The following is a 16,320-nucleotide window of genomic DNA, read 5'->3' as shown; positions in this document are numbered from 1 at the left end:
CTCCGATCGGACACAACATTTTTGTGGGAATTCCTTGGCCAAAAAAATTAGACCCGTATTTTTTGTTTGGCCATTAGGATGACCTACACCGTGCTAGGGTGGTCCAAAAAATAGCAATTTTCGTATTTTTTAGCAAAAACCACATTTTTCAAAAAATCATAACTCCACCCAATTCAACCGATTTTAGATGTCTTGGACACAAATTAAAGGTGAAAAGTTGGTCTTTCTAGGAAAAATAGTCTAAAGACCGAAAAATCTAGCCCAACATTTGAAAAGGTCGAATGAAACTTTAAAATGGCGTTTTGACGGTCTCTGGATCTAAGAGCTTATGTCTGAAAATATTTTTTTTTATTACTTGGAAAATTTTACGTAACATACTCAAAAACTGGAGGTGTTCACAAACGGGATTCTGAGAAATGATTTTTTGAAAATAATACTGGGATTTTCGGCGCAATGCGCGCAGTGTCTAGAGAATGACGAAAACGGGAAAAAAATCAACTATTTTCACTAAAACTGCGATAACTTTGAAATTTCAAACATTTATAGATCATCGCTGAAATTTTAAATTTATCGTTTTTTCAGTGACAAAAGTTATATTTTTTTAAATTTTCGTCATTTTTCCGTTTATTCGCGCGGTGCACCGAAAACCGAGTATTTATATTAAAAAAAAATATATTTCAGATTCCTGTAAATGAATACTTCCAGTGTTTGAGTATGTTACGTAAAATTTTCCTAGGAATCTAATAAAAATATTTTCAGACATAGCCCAAGTAACATTTTTAAACCAACTAGCCACCACCAAGTTTTATTAAGGGTTTAATTTAGCATCTTGATTGCCTAATAGTTTTATTTGGGCATTCACCGCAACCAACAAGCAAGAGCTAATTAATAGGTTCTAACAAGGTTTTATGCTTCGGACATAAAACCGGGTGGAAATAAAAGCCGACTGGCTTTCAATAAGGTTTTATGAAAGTTTTAACAGAGGCTTGAAAACCAGATGGCAATGCCATGCCAAACGGGTTTATCGCATGCTTTGTTAAAACCTAGGGTGTTGTAGCTGTCAAGTGCCATTAGGCATGTAAAAAGCTCACTTAAAACCATAAGCTCCTTAAAGAGCATTTATCGCGGCCAAATAGCAGTGCATAAATATGGCGCTAGACGCGTGCTCTGATTGAATATGATTGACCGCCATCTTGATTGAAAAAATAGAAAACTGAAAAATTTGATTTAAATTTGATGAAAACACACATTTATGCTGAATTTCTGGTATGATTTATATAGCGATAGATGTTTAAAAATATTTTGAACATTTTTTTCAAAGAATTGCAATATAATATTTTTTAACATTTAACACTTTGATTACAAAATATTGATTTTTGGTGAAGCGAGTTGGATTTTTTGGCTCTATCTACCCTACATTTATCAATAAAATTTCAACCGCAGCTGAATTTGAGCCATCAATTCGACGTCGTCGTGCTATCATGTCGCACCCGCCATTTTGCCGTTCCGAGAAAAACGCGTTTTAATGTTTGACCTTGAATAAACAAAAACGAAAGCACGCAATGTAAACAATAACAAACACGTTTTGTTTGGCTGACCATTCTGTGCATTGTCCCGAAGTTTTGTTGAAGTTGGTTGCTGGAGTCCCGAGTTATAATTATAAATGTTTACGGTAGTCTAACTTGTACGTGCGTCAAACGCATCCTGACCTGAAATCCCTTTGCCCTTTGTCGCACTTACATCAATTTTCAGGGAGTGACAAGATAGCACGACAGGATTGAAACTTCTTTTATATGTAGAGTGACAAAAATTTTCGGAGCTTTTTTGGTTTTTATTGAATATCTCAGGATTGAAATCGAATTTTGGGGATCTGTAAAGGTCAAAAGATGAGGCATTGTGAGCTGCACAAAATGGCGTTCTTAACTCAATTTGGCCCAAAATGCACGTACGACAAGTTAGCACGACGGCGACGAATTGTGAGAAATAAGCTTTCAAATTATTTGGATTACCTCTAATATCTATTATTTATCATCGCCATTTTTGACAACCATCTCCATAATTTCATTTGGCGAGATGAAGACTTATTTTTGCCAAAATAAAACCTATTTGGCATAAGACGTTTGAAGACGTATGAAATGTCATTTTTCCATAACTCCTGACTAGGTTTTAACAAAGGTTTTATCAAGGCTTTGAGGATTTTGTTAGGATTCAGTTGAAAAGCCTTGAACTCCTATGTAGGTTTTATAAATAGGCCGTAACAACCTTTTGCGGAGGTCCTTTTGGGTTTTAAGTGGGGTTTTATCAAGGTTCTGGGGAGTTTGTTACGACTAAGGGGTTTTAATGTTGGTTCTGGCTGATAGGTTTTATAGCGGTTGTGACAGCTTTGATAAAGCCTAAAATGTTACTTGGGAGGCTCTTTGGTCCAGAGACCGTCAAAACGGCATTTTTAAGTTGCATTCGACATTTTCAAATGTTGGGCAAGATTTTTCGGTCCTTAAGTTATTTTTCCTTGAAAGGCCAACTAACCACCTTTCATTTGCATCTAAGCACATATGTGGAACTTTAGGTTCAAAAACGAGGACAGGACAGGTGCTGCCTCTCGCGGTGGAGAGCTGCAACTTTTCTACCAGTTTTTATGGCAGTTTTGCACACCAATGGGTCGTCCATAGTGCGTGTAGTAAGAATATTTTGAATTTTATAAAATTATTAAAAGTAGCAAGTTATGTATTTTTTTGTTTTGGATAACAGCATGTATTTCCATCCAGCACATAATGTTGACGCAACGGCACTTCGGCGTGCAATTTAACTTCATCATTTTTGACTGAACCTTTGTAATAAAACTCGGAAACTTTTAAAGGGCCAAAGTGACCGCCTTGGGCGTCATCCATAAAGTATGTCACGCTAAAATCGGGCAAAAATAACCCCCCTCCCTCCAATGTCACACATTGTCACGCTGGCTCTATTATGTAACCTATGTGTTTTTTTTACTACTTACTTACTTAAAACCAAATTTTAATTTTCTAGTAAGTTTTCTTATATTCAACAATTTTAAAAGTTACTCAAACGACAACATCCCATTTTTCGTTCAATTTCTTAATAATTAATTTTTTTCTAAATTTTGGTTGATTTCCAGAGTTTTTTTTTTTTTGAAAAGGTCCTATAAACTATTGTCTTTCATATTTTTATAGGACCTATTCAAAAAAAAAACTCTAGATTTGTAGAATGTGATTTATTAGTAAACAGATACCGGCTACATGAAATATGCATTGACCCCTCATCCGATCAAAACTGGTATACTGAGAAGATGCCTCAAGTAAACAAAATCGCAGCATGCCATGATTTGAATTTTCATTTTTCTTCTCGCGCGCCTCGCGTGTCAGCCGTTTGTTTTTGCAATTTATTTACTTTTCATGCTCCAAAATGCCGGAAAAATCTGTGTAGTTAAAAAATGCATGTTCAATAATCATGGCTCATCATTCTATTCGTTTGGGAACAGGTATTTAGCTAGTGCTGGTAAAATGGCTTGAATTCTGTGACATCGAACAAAAATATGGGGGGTCGTCTTCCTCCCATCCCCCATTCGCAACTTCAAAATCTGCTCCTTTCATGTTTAAAACCACGATTTTAACAACCCATCAGTGAAATCCCGAGGGTGAGCAAGCTTTAACTGTTGAAGAAGGGCATAAAAAATGAAGTGTTGGCAAAGAAATCGCGTCACTAAAGCTACATAATCTCCACAAGTGTTTGAAAACATTACTTGAATTACGCAGAATTTGTAGATAAAACGAAAACAAGGTCTGTCTGTCAATCTGCGAGTGGTATAAGAGATTCAAATTAGAGAGTTGTTTATGCTGAGTAGGCTGTGACTAGCTTGGACAAATTTACACTATACCAGCGACAGAACTCAACAATCGTCACACTTTCTGGGCTAACAGGATGTATGGAGTTCCAACCATGTGATCTAAGACAGCTAAAATAGGGCGAAATGGTGCAGAGTTATGATTTTGAAAAATGTGATTTTTTTGACAATTGACGAAAATGGCAATTTTCGGAACCACCCTAGCACGGTGTAGGTCACCCTAATGGCCAAACAAAAAAATAGGGTCTAAAACTTTGAGCCCGATCGGAGAACTTTTTTTTCGGTTAGTGCCCATTTCAAATGGAATTGCTTTATCAATAATTTAAAAAAATTAGGGTGGTCCAAATCCGGGCTATCTCGGGGCTACCCCCTGAAATCAAAGATTGACCCGTCACTAGCCGAGAGGGTTGGGGCTCGGATTTGATAATCTGAATATGGCTCTCGCCGGGTTGATGTTATTTTTGGGGTGGCAGACCTGATTTTTTTTCTTCGGTATATGCTTTTTGTGTACACGTTTTCTCATACAATATTACATGCTTTTGCTCACAAAGGTGATGTGCATGCTTTTGCATGCGATTTTACCATCGGTCTTAATGAATTCCGAACCCCAACTATTATTGGTTTAGTCCCCACATTGCTCTTGAGCATTCAATTGTTTACGGAAAAAACATTTTGTTTTGGTCTTGCCGGGACCCGTGGTGTAGGGGTAAGCGTGGTTGCCTCTCACCCAGTCGGCCTGGGTTCGATCCCAGAAGGTCCCAGTGGCAAATTTTGAGACGAAATTTGTCTGATCACGCCTTCCGTCGGACAGGGAAGTAAATGTTGGCCCCGGTCTAACCTAGAGGTTAGGTCGTTAGCTTAGTCCAGGTGTAAGAGTCGTCTCCCTGGATCCTGTCTCGGTGGAGTCGATGGTAGGCAGTTGGACTCACAATCCAAAGGTCGTCAGTTCGAATCCCGGGGTGGATGGAAGCTAAGGTGTAAAAAGAGGTTTGCAATTGCCTCAACAATCAAACCAAGGCAATGCTTTAGAGCGAATAATTTGATTTGATTTGATCTTGATGTTTGAAAAAATCGCTATACAAGCTTTGTAAAAACCAGACTGGTAAGTTGCTCAATTGATGGCCTACAGCTTTGCTAAAGAAAGTATGTTATTTGAACACAATTTTTTCGGAAAAAATGAGATTGTATTCAAATTTATCTTGATTGAAAATTTTCTTAACGTGTCCAAATTACCCTATATTCCCCTTTGTTTGGACAGTAAAACATGCAATGTTTAATTAGTTTAGTTTAAGTATCGACAGAAAACGTTCCATGAAATTATCTGCCAATATACTTTAAATGAAACTGGTTGCAAAAATTAGCAGTATATGAACCTGAGTAAATAAATTAGTTCTGCAGTCTAACTAGCTCTTCCCCTAGAAAAAAAATGAGCTCCTCCTCCAGCTACTTCTTGCAATTAGCGCAATGGGCGCAATCACTACTGGGCTTTTCAACGTTTTCCCCTCTTCTTCGTAACAAGTGACCACCTATCTTTCGTTTTTAGAAAACCGGCAACTGACTGACAGCATCATCATCATCTTCAATGCAACAAACGCACTCTAACACACAGGGCAATGAAAGAGAAAATTACGTCAATTCACTTTTCACTTTCGTAGAATGGAACCGGATTTAGATTTAGTAACGTTTCAGTTCGTTATCTTCTCTTCACCGGAGACGGTTGATGGTCAGTTGTTCCAGCTCGTCAATAATGGTGATGGCACCAGTTTGTTAAAACCCCCGGCTGGGTAACAGCCCTGGGAAGCCAAACAGTACGGGTGAAAACCAAGTCCAATTAATGAAACTCTTTTCTTCTTTCTCATTCATGAAGTGAAGAAGTACGTTCGTCGGGTTTACCTCATTAACCGTTCCGAAATGGTCCTGGCTGCTTTTCTTCACCAACACCTCATTATAATGTTGTACAAGGCCCAGTAGGCAGTTTTGCCTTCCAGACTTACCCATTTTAGATCGTCTCACTAATCGCTTGCTGCTTTTTTTTTAATGCAGAAAAGGCAGTGGTTTTATGGGCATTTTATCTGGAATCTTAACTCGCTTTGATGAGCGCACCAACTGTGCGAGTTCTTTCAAATTGACAAAAACTCAAAAGCAAGCCGCGTTTGCAAATTTCAAGTAGTGTGATATAATTGATATTAAATAACACATTACTTCACGAGATGGTATCGTAACTATTAAACGACGCCATAAAATTGCGTTTGGAGAAATTTAGATGGTCCAGACTTTAGCAACACTTTGACCTAGCCGTTCTTACGAGTAAGTCACTTGGACGGTTTAATGTGGTATTCAGGCATGTTTTAGAAAAATTAAATGTGATTTGATGAAAGGCTCGGTTGCTTAACTTTATGTAACTCTTGATAGTAACGTTTTGATGTTGTTGCAAAATACAAAGTAGCAATATTTAAATTGGAACAGAATGGTGTTCAAAAAAAAAATACATTTCTTTTCAACCCGGTGGTTGGTCACTTTTAAGTTTGTACTCTGTTGGTTTGACAAAGTCAAGCTGAAAAGTGACGAACTATCACTTTTTACATGGGACTCATGGCCTATCTACAACACTTAACATAGAATAGTTAAGTTGCTTAGAACATATAATGACCTATATCTACAATCACATTAATTGAAAAATTGCACTTAGCTTATGAATTTGAATGAATCTTCTACAACCGAAAAGTTATCTGCATAGCAACAAATATCAGCCCAGCAAGTTTTATAAATTGATTGTAGATGACGGCCGTAAGTTGCGTACTTTTCAAAGTAACTTATCTTTTCACTTTACTTAACCGTTCTAAGCTAATTTATTGTAGATAGGCCACACTGTGTGGCCACACTGTGTGAGCTCTGTGTACAGAGGGTGTCAAACTCATATCGCATCGACCTCACAAATCTGCCTAAAATTTTCAGAGGTTGCTTGGACATATATAACTAGCATTTGGGCCAAATATGAGCACTCTAGGTTTATGGAAAGTGGGGCAAACTGGGACACAATATTTGATGGTGTAAAAACCTCAAAATCTTAAAATGTCTCTAACTAAGGCAAAATTCAATAAAATTGAATTCAAAAAGCAACTGAAAGGGCACTACAAACGCAAAAAAATAAAGGGTAGAGGATCCCAATTGATCAAATCTAAAAATATCACAATTTTCAAACTCAAATAAATCCAGATATCAACTCAATTCGATCTGGAGCTTGTAGTGGACATCATGGACTACCATTTAAGGCTGATAATGGTTTGGGTAAGGCAGTTAAACATGAGCATTTCTCGGCGTAATATTCAATGTTTGGCCCTTTTAAAATGTTGGTCTTGATTTAAAAATTATCAAAATATTTTTTCGAAAAGATCGGAAAATTTCACGAATATTTCATGTATTACATTGATAATCGGACCATTAGTTGCTGAGATATCGTCATTAGAAAATGGTGGGTTATTTTGGTGAGATTAAGAAAACTTCAATTTTCGTGTTTCTTTTTCTTAAAGCGGCTCTATCTCAAATTTCTCGCTAAAATTAAACTTTCGGTGGCTATATCTTGAAAACGGAGCCCTTTATCAAAAAATCTGTAAAGTACTTTTCGATTGCAAATTCAATTTTGCATTAAAAAATAATGTCAAACTTGTTTTTGCATGAAACTTCGATTTTTTTCCAAAAATCACCGTTTTTTTCAAAAATTCAAAACTCGGCGGCAGATTTTTTGACCATGTTTCTCTATGGCTCAAAAGTTGCGGATTTTTGCCCTCTAAAACATATCAAAAAATCTCGAAAATCAAAAAATACGTATTTTGGGAAATTGAGTTTTTGTGAAAAAAGTAGATAAAAAAATCTGCAAATTTTTTTTCCGAGTACCTATTTTTTTCTCAAAAGTCCTCAACAATACCTACAACTTTGCCGAAGACACCAAATTCATCAGAAAATTCACTCAAAAGTTACAGCTGTTTGAATATTTACATACCATTTTTGTATGGACAGCAGCCAAAATTGTATGGAGACTTGTATGGGTGAACCAATGACGCAAAATAGCTTATTTGGTCATAGGGAAGGCCCCCACAAAGTTTAAGTTAAATCAAAAAATACAAAAAATAAAAATGGTCGATATCGGCCGATTTCGTAGAGAGTTGCTCACATGTAAAATAAACGCATTTTCTTAAAGTGATTTTTCCTGGCGAAAATTTTTGCTCGGGAGACACCTTAGATCCCACTTTTTGGTGATAATTTCAATAAATTCGAATTACTGATCTAATTTCACAATAAAAACATGCATCAAACTGTTTATTTTCATCCATTCATACTCTTACAAAACTAATTGAAAAAAATAATCTTTGATTCACGTTTATTGTTCCTTTCCAAAGATATTAGATGTCCTAAAGAGCTGTTTCTTAATGTTTATAAAATATCCTTTTGTAAATGGATGGATCAGGCCCGTAGCCAGGGGGGGGGGTGGTTACCGGACAGCAGCCCCCCCCCCCGAAATTTTTCCCATTTTTTTTAAATTAGACTACCTTAAAATAATCTCAAAACAATGATTGTGTGTTCTCTCCACAGAAATAATTTGTAAGATAGAGAATCAAGAATAGATTGATCAAACGAAGTAATTTGCCTGTCCATTGCCGAGCTCAGTTTTCGTAGATTATGGATCCAATATTTTAAAATTGAGCTGCAGATTTGAACATCGTTCCATTCAGTAACATTTCATTTATCCCATAGTTTTAGCATTACATTGGTTAGGGTGGTCCAAATCTGGGCTTTCTTGAGGCTACCCCCTAAAATCAAAGATTGATCACTACCATCGGGACTGGCAACACCAGCCAGCAACAGTCAACTGTTCGGAGCTCCTCAAACTTTTCGATTTTTTCGCCGTAATTAACAGTGCTTACCCGCGAGTTTGCTGCTCCAGCATGCCAAGGGCCGGCCGTGGCCGTAGCAGTTCGAGTGCGGCCTCGAAAAACCCGCGAAGCTCATCTACCGGCAGAGTGCAGAAAGGTAAACACACCAACGCCGCATCGACCGCCATCGCGCACGGGAGCGTGCCCAGTGACGTCACCGATCCATCGTTTTTACACGTGTCATACCGTCCACGTGAGTCCCCAGTACGGACGAGACAATCGACCCGGGCATCCGGAAGCTCTTCCGACCAGCAGCAGCAGCAGCAGTCCACCAGCACTACGACAATAACCACTTCCAACGTTCCCACCAGCAACGAATTTGAGATGCTGAGTGGAGAAGAAAACAACACCGCCAGTGACAGCAGCAGTGCTGGCGACGACGATGACGATGATGAACTTGCGCGCAAGCAAGGAAAGCAGAAAAAGTGTAACTCTCCGAAGGAACGACGACCACCTCCAATTTTTGTTTTGGATACGTTGGCAGACGATGTTGACGAGTTGCTTGAGGGACTCCAATATTGTCTTAAAATTAGTAAAACTTCAGTGCGACTGATTACGCATAAAAAGCAGAATTTCGACTTGGTGGTGAAGAAGTTGAAGTTACGAAACTTCAAATTCTTCACATTTGACCCAGCAGAGAAGGTCCCAGTGAAGATCGTCCTTCAGGGATATCCGGACCGCCCGATCTCCGACCTGGAAGAACACCTGTCGGGCGTCAAGGTTAAGCCTCGAGAGGTTAAGGTGCTCTCGAAATCGACAACGGTGACAGGTACGTACACATTGTACCTTCTGTACTTCGATCGTGGGTCGGTCAAAATCCAGGACCTACGGCGGATCAAAGCATTGGACGGATTCTTTGTGACGTGGCGATTCTACATGAAGAATCCCGCTGACGCAGCCCAATGCCACCGCTGTCAAAAGTTCGGACACGGTTCAAGAAACTGCAATCTTCCGCCCCGGTGCGTAAAGTGCGGTGAGACCCACTTCACCGAAAGGTGCAATCTTCCGCGGAAAGACCAGCTGGGGGAAAACGCCCAGCAGCACAAAGCGCGCGTCAAGTGCGCGAACTGTGGTGGAAACCACACGGCGAATTTCCGTGGCTGTGCCGCGCGGAAAAAGTACCTCGAGGAGCAGGACAAGAAGAAGAAAGCGCCAGCGTCCCGCCAACCTCCAAAGACTTCGAGTACGAACGCTGCAGCAGCTGGCGGCGGAGCGGTTCCATCGACCAACCCAGCGTTCCCTCCCGGTTGGGGAGGGTCGTACGCTAGAGTAGCCGCTTATGGGAGCGGTACTTCACCGGGACAAGCAGACGTTACCGGAGATGACCTCTTCACGCTTCCCGAGTTTTTCGCTCTTGCTGGAGAGATGCTCACGCGCTTTCGTGCCTGCCGGAACAAGGCAGAACAATTCCAAGCTCTTAGTGAGCTGATGATGAAGTATATCTACAACGGATAAGCTGCCTTGTGCAGCGAAGTTTTTCGACGTCAAAAGACAAAACAAACTGTGATCTAGTTTTAAGCTTTTCTATTTCTATCCTTTTCCTTAGCAAATTTCGAAGGTTTTTTTTTTTAATATTTTTTCCTTCTGTTGGCAAATCCATTGTTAGAATATCCAATTACATCAAAATGAACTAAAGTACAAATCATAGTTGAAAGGTACTCCAAAACTCTATTAGGTTATAAGAATTACGAAATTGTGAATTGATTATTTACTAATAAAAACTAATTGAATTGAAAAAAAAGATTGATCACTAGCCTAAGTTCCAAATTTGAGCTTTTTATGACCACTGACCACCAAGTTTGGGAAAAATCGTCAAAATGTATGGAGAAAAGCAACTGTTTCAGTTTTTGACCTGTGGAAGGCGCAATAACTACCCAGTTCTTATCAATTTTCATAACTAATATCTTCTTTAAATTTGGAAAAACTTTCCCGAAGACACCTTATTTTTTGGGTTTTTTGCTAAAAAGTTATTAGCCTTCGAAAATAGCAATATCCGGGGCTACATAGAAATAATTAATTTTTAAACTCATGTCTGTGCTAGCTTGCCTGCTTGCCTGCATAATGCACCTGTTATGTTGCGCAAAAATGGCCATTTTCGGAAGCTAATAATTTTTTAGCAAAAATCCTTAAATCTCGTTGTCTTAATTATGATAGTCGAACATAAGTAAAAAAAAAAGTAATCCACTTTAACGCCCCCGGGTCTTTTGTGGTCTCTGTTGCAAGTTTCTGCTCATTTCTAGGCGTCCGAAGGTTACGTGTGGTGAGCCACCCAAAATCTCTTTTACGCAAATGGACCGACGTTTTACTTCCCCATCCGATAGAAGGCTCGAACTTAAGTATGACCCCTGAAGAAACATAAAATAATTTAGAATTTTTAGATTCAAAGTGGCGGCCAAAATGGTGGCCAAGAAATATTGTTCAAGTCTAACTCAAATGTGGTTGCAGATGCCGAATTTGATGTTAAAAGCAAGCAAATAAAAAAACGTTTTTCAATTCAATTCAATTCGGTTTTATTTGTGAATAATCAAATTACAATTTGTACATATTATGAACCTAACAGAGTTTTTGTGTTCATTTCAGCTGTGTGTTACGTCTTAATTCGGTTTAGAGCAATTATTACTGTTAATTAAATGCACAAACAAGAGTATGAAAAAGTTTTCAAAAAACTTACGCAATTAAAAAAACGTTTTAAATTTGTTCATGATTCGATTATCCGAAGTCCTTCGAACTTTTGGATAATCGGCTTGTCGAATTTGGACTGCAAAATTAATAACCCTTCTTTATTTGCATTAAAACCCCTTATCTTTTTGAGGACCTTCATACTATTAACAAATGATTTTTTCTACATTTTTCAAAATATGCCATAATTTCTACAAAATTCAGATTTTGTTTTCAAAATCTAATTTCGACTATTATCAGAAATACACTTATAATATTATCTTTTTGGTTTTTAGAATATGGTAAGTTACATATGTGAGACCTAAAAGAAAAATGCTTAAGAAATATCTGTGTGTAATTTTTATTACTTTTTCGTAATCCTTTTTCCCGAAACCACTCGTCCAAAATGCTTACTTTTGGTCACATTTATTTGTTTCCACCGTGGCCACTCTCCAATTTTTATTTAATATATCAAAAATCGAAAGATCAACTAAGTGAATCCTTATTATCAACTAATTTTCGCTTTGTGCATGAGCTTGCGATTTTTGAAGCAAGAAATAAAATGATAAAAATATTCAAAATGTAAAAAAAAGAAAATTAAAGCTTGGATTCAAAAACTCTGCAATTAAATTAATTAAACATCATTTTCAAATTGTTAAATTTCTGATAAATAATTCATTTTTAAACTTTTTCATTTCAAATTTTTGGATTTTATGGATTAGAATTTCCATTTTGAAGATTTTAAAATTTCTTTATTATTTTTTTTAAATTGTTTCATTGTAAATATTTTCCAAAGTTTATGTTGCCACCCTTTCAAAAGGGGCAGAGGGCAAATGCAATATTTTTTTTAATAGCTTCACAGCTTCAATGGAAATGGAAGTCTAATCAACTGAAAACAGTTATTTTTGTATTCATAACTTATTTCGATTAAGTCCTTTTAGGAGCAGTGACAACAAATTTGAAATGTTTTTTTCTGCGTTGATAATCATGTACGACATGTTTGGGCTCGTTTAAATATATTTAAAATTTTTGTAACATTTCGTTGAACCGCGGCAAGTTTTTTTTTCATGAAAAAAGCTTTTCGCCAATAACTAGATATTTTGAAAACTAATGATGCAAAACAACTGTACTGATTTAAAGTGAGGTTTTGAAACACTTTTAAAATGATAAACCAAAGGCATGTAATTAATTTTTTTATATTTTTCATTGTTTGTTCTACCCTGTCGACTTTGGTCAGAGTTTAGTAACATAAAGTTCAGAATAATATTTGCAACGGTCTTATTTAGAATTTAAAAAATTAACTGCTTTTAAATTTCTAAATTTTTTATTTTGGTATAAGACAAAGAAAAGCAAGAAATCTAAAATAACAATAATAAAAAAATCACAAAATTTATGATAACAATTAAACATAATAAATAAAAAAAATCAATGGAGCAAAAAACAAAAACCAAAACATAAAGAAAATAATTAATATTAAAAAATATCAAAATTTTAAAAATACCATTATTGTCCCATTGATTATTGTAATGACTTTTCTCTTATTTTAAACTTAATTCTGAGCAATAAACAAAATCCATTCTTAACATATTTGGCATTTTAAGATTCAGCATTTTGACAGCCGGCTTCATGTGGCAATTCTTCAATATTATTTTAGTGGATACATTTTTTTCACACGTTATTCTCAGTCGCATTCAAATAAACAAATCAAAATCTCATCAACACATATTGCACCCGAAGAAATATCCAAAGCCGTTTTTGTTCTGTTCCTTTTCAGCTGCGTACCGCTAAAGCAAAATCTTTCCGTAAATCTTTTCTTGACTGTTTCTTGAGCATTTTTTGGATGGAGTTTTAAGAGTCTCCGTATACAGGATTTTTTTTTATTTTCATTTGAATGTAAAATATGGTTCTTGTAGCAAAATTCATACTAAGATTAGATTTACAGGAATAATCTACTTGGTTGAGGAATTCTTACATAAAGTTTTCTTTACTTTTAAAACATCATAAATTTAAGATTACAATAAACACATGATAATTTTAAAAAATCAGAAATTGCAAAATAACAAAAACTATAAAAATAATAAAATAATTAATGCTAAAAATCCTGAATTTTTATAAAAATAAATTTTAATCATTTCAAAATAAAGATATTCAATAAAAAATATTCAAACATTTCAATAAATTATGTTTTTTTAATCTTAATTTTTTGATGCTTCAAATATTTTTATGTTTGAATTCTAGTGCAGACTAAGATTAGATTTACAGGAAAAATCTAATTGATTTATGAATTCTTACATAAAGTTTTCTTTACTTTTAATTTAGCAAGGTTTCTCAAATATAAAATTTCTAAACCATAAAATGTGCAGGATTTTGTTCCCAGAGTCAAGATATTTCTTGAATAAACATCGATTCTAATAAATGGTTACAATTCTATATTATTCAACATAATTTTTATTAGTTAAATCTCAGAAATCCAAAAAATGATTTCATTTGTGTTTTTGTTTTTGTTTAGAAAGATACAGAAAGGCTTTCTATAACCAGCACAACCAATTCACTTTTACGTTATTTTCCTCCTTTATCTTTTAAAATCATATTGGTTATCAACAATTATTTTAAAAATATTTCAGTCAACACTTATTTTAAAAATTAATTCAGTTTTGACAGTCATTTTAAAATAAAGAAATAAGTAAATTGAAGATTTTAATTTGTTAATCGTGTTCGCATTTATATTTTTTATCGTACAAGTTTATTTTTTATTTCAAGAAGATGTGTCTCAGGAACTAATAGACAAATTTCCGATGGTTCTTAGTCCTTACACGATAAAGAACAATACAAACTTTGCTTGAAGTTGCTGTTATATAATTTTCATTGAAATTACTTGTTAAACAGTTTGTACACTAGTTTCAATAAATTTGATAATGTTAATTTTTGCATTTTAATGAAATAAGCACTTCGAAGCACTGTACATTTAATTTTTTTGCCGATAAAAAAATCAATTATTTCTATGAATTCATGGACTTTAAAATATGTTGACTCTGGATATCACTGGATAAGAATGTCTTTAAGCATTTTTTGATACTCGTTGGTTGAAATTTTAACCGGAAAATTTATTTTTAATTTATTTTTTTATTTAAAAGATAAGCAACACTGAAACGATAAATTGAAATTTTATTTAAAAATTACCTTTAATTAAGATCTGATTTATTTTTTTTGTCAATTTTTTAAATCCTCAAATTCTGAAACAAATTTGTCAGATAAACCATCACAGTGATCACACAGCTGAAAATGTAAATCCAGACGGTTTGAAATTTGATAGTTCAAATTTACCAGTTTGTTCGTGGGTTTTTCTCTCAGTATAAAGTACAAAAATATAATACTTATGGTTAGATAAATCGATATTTTTTCAGGATTTTTTTTGTTTCAAAATTTTTATTCAAGTTATGTATATTTTAAATTTAGCGACAGTTTATCACGAAATTCAATTACAATTAAACAATTCAAGAAAATGTAAAAAACACTTTCTTCTCTACTCCTTTAATACAAACTAGCTGTATGAATAAAGAGAAACTTTTGACGAAGGAGTTTCTTCAATAAAGACATTGAAAACTTAAGAAGAAAATCTTTTTAAACATTTTTGCATACATTATTTTACAATTTTACAATTCATCTTAATAATTATACCATAAACCAAGTGATGGTAAAAATAATTTGCTGGTTTCTATACTCTTTGAATTTTTGCACCCAGGCCCCCTCCCCCGAACAAAAATCCTGGCTACGGCCCTGGGATGGATGATTATAAGTGCAAGAAAATAAACAGATTTATCAATTTTTGCAGTGTGAAATTGACCCAGGAACTCGAATTTGTTAAAATCATTACCAGAAAGTGGAGTCTAAGAGGTCTCCCGAGCAAAAATTTACATCTGAGAAATTAACCTGTAGAAAAAGCGTTAATTTCACATGTTTAACTGCCATCATTTGCATATTTGAGCCCTTTCAGTTGCTTTTTGAAATTATAAATTTATTTGAATTTTGTCTTAGTTACATACGTTTTAAGATTTTTGAGGCTTTTAATCCTTCAAACTCTGTGTTCCGATTTGCCCCACTTTACATTAAGTGCTCGAGTGCTCATATTTGGCCCAGATGCTAGTCATATATCAATTTGGTGAGGTCTTAACAACATCCCTTACAGCGTGGACTCGCTCTTAAACCCAAAAGTGTCTGATTGATGAAGGTTGCATTTCTAGATTAAATTTCCAAAAGGTACTATCTGCATAGGAAACCCGTGACTCATAGGTTGTTTTGAAAAACTTTGAAAATTGAATAAAATGGCATCAAATCAGTCAAATCATGTGTTTTTTTTCAATATTCCTAAAAAAAGAATTGCAGCTTTTCCATGCTGTTGATGGAGTTGGCCGGCATGGATAGTATTGGATTCATAATTGTTTTTTTTTGTTTTCAGGTCTGCTGATATGCTGATGTTCATGTCGCTACAACTGGACCCTGATGGTGGATTTAGGTAAATAATCTTCTTCAAAAAATCACAAAAGTCCTAATGAAAGAGCATGCTCAGACAACATAAATATCACCCCAAAACTAAACCCAGTAGTAGAAACATCAACCGGTAGCACAACCCGTCAACCCGGAATGACTTATAGCCGGACCCCAACAATACAACGATCCCGCCCTTGTGCCGAGTCACTTGTGGTCTCGAATGTTGGCTGGCGATGGCAAAGATTTATTTCAGTCATCTCCAATTCAACCGCAGCGGGGAGCCCAATTCAACCACTAATCGTTTCTCGCGTTGGCGGCACCAACCGTGGCCGTGGTGTGGCGCTTCTTCCAAACTGCTGACGATTTCTGGGGTCTAACGTTTTG

The 16,320-nt window shown here is 35.6% G+C and overlaps 1 protein-coding gene across 2 annotated transcripts in view; it reads left to right on the top strand.

The window, feature by feature from the left end:
- Window positions 1–16,320, top strand: part of LOC120421385 (serine proteinase stubble) — a 242,749-nt gene that overhangs the window by 148,439 nt on the left and 77,990 nt on the right. For both annotated transcript variants that reach the window (XM_039584592.2, XM_039584584.2), the window contains exon 6: window positions 15,905–15,961. In XM_039584592.2, the coding sequence (XP_039440526.1) occupies window positions 15,949–15,961 (13 nt within the window). In that variant the 5' untranslated portion in view covers window positions 15,905–15,948. The remainder of the gene's footprint in view (window positions 1–15,904; window positions 15,962–16,320) is intronic.

This window comes from Culex pipiens, chromosome 3, assembly GCF_016801865.2.
Source record: "Culex pipiens pallens isolate TS chromosome 3, TS_CPP_V2, whole genome shotgun sequence".
In the NCBI taxonomy this organism is placed as follows: domain Eukaryota; kingdom Metazoa; phylum Arthropoda; class Insecta; order Diptera; family Culicidae; genus Culex; species Culex pipiens.
The sequence above is the reverse complement of the archived record's forward strand: the minus strand, read 5'-3'. Positions and strand labels throughout refer to the sequence as shown.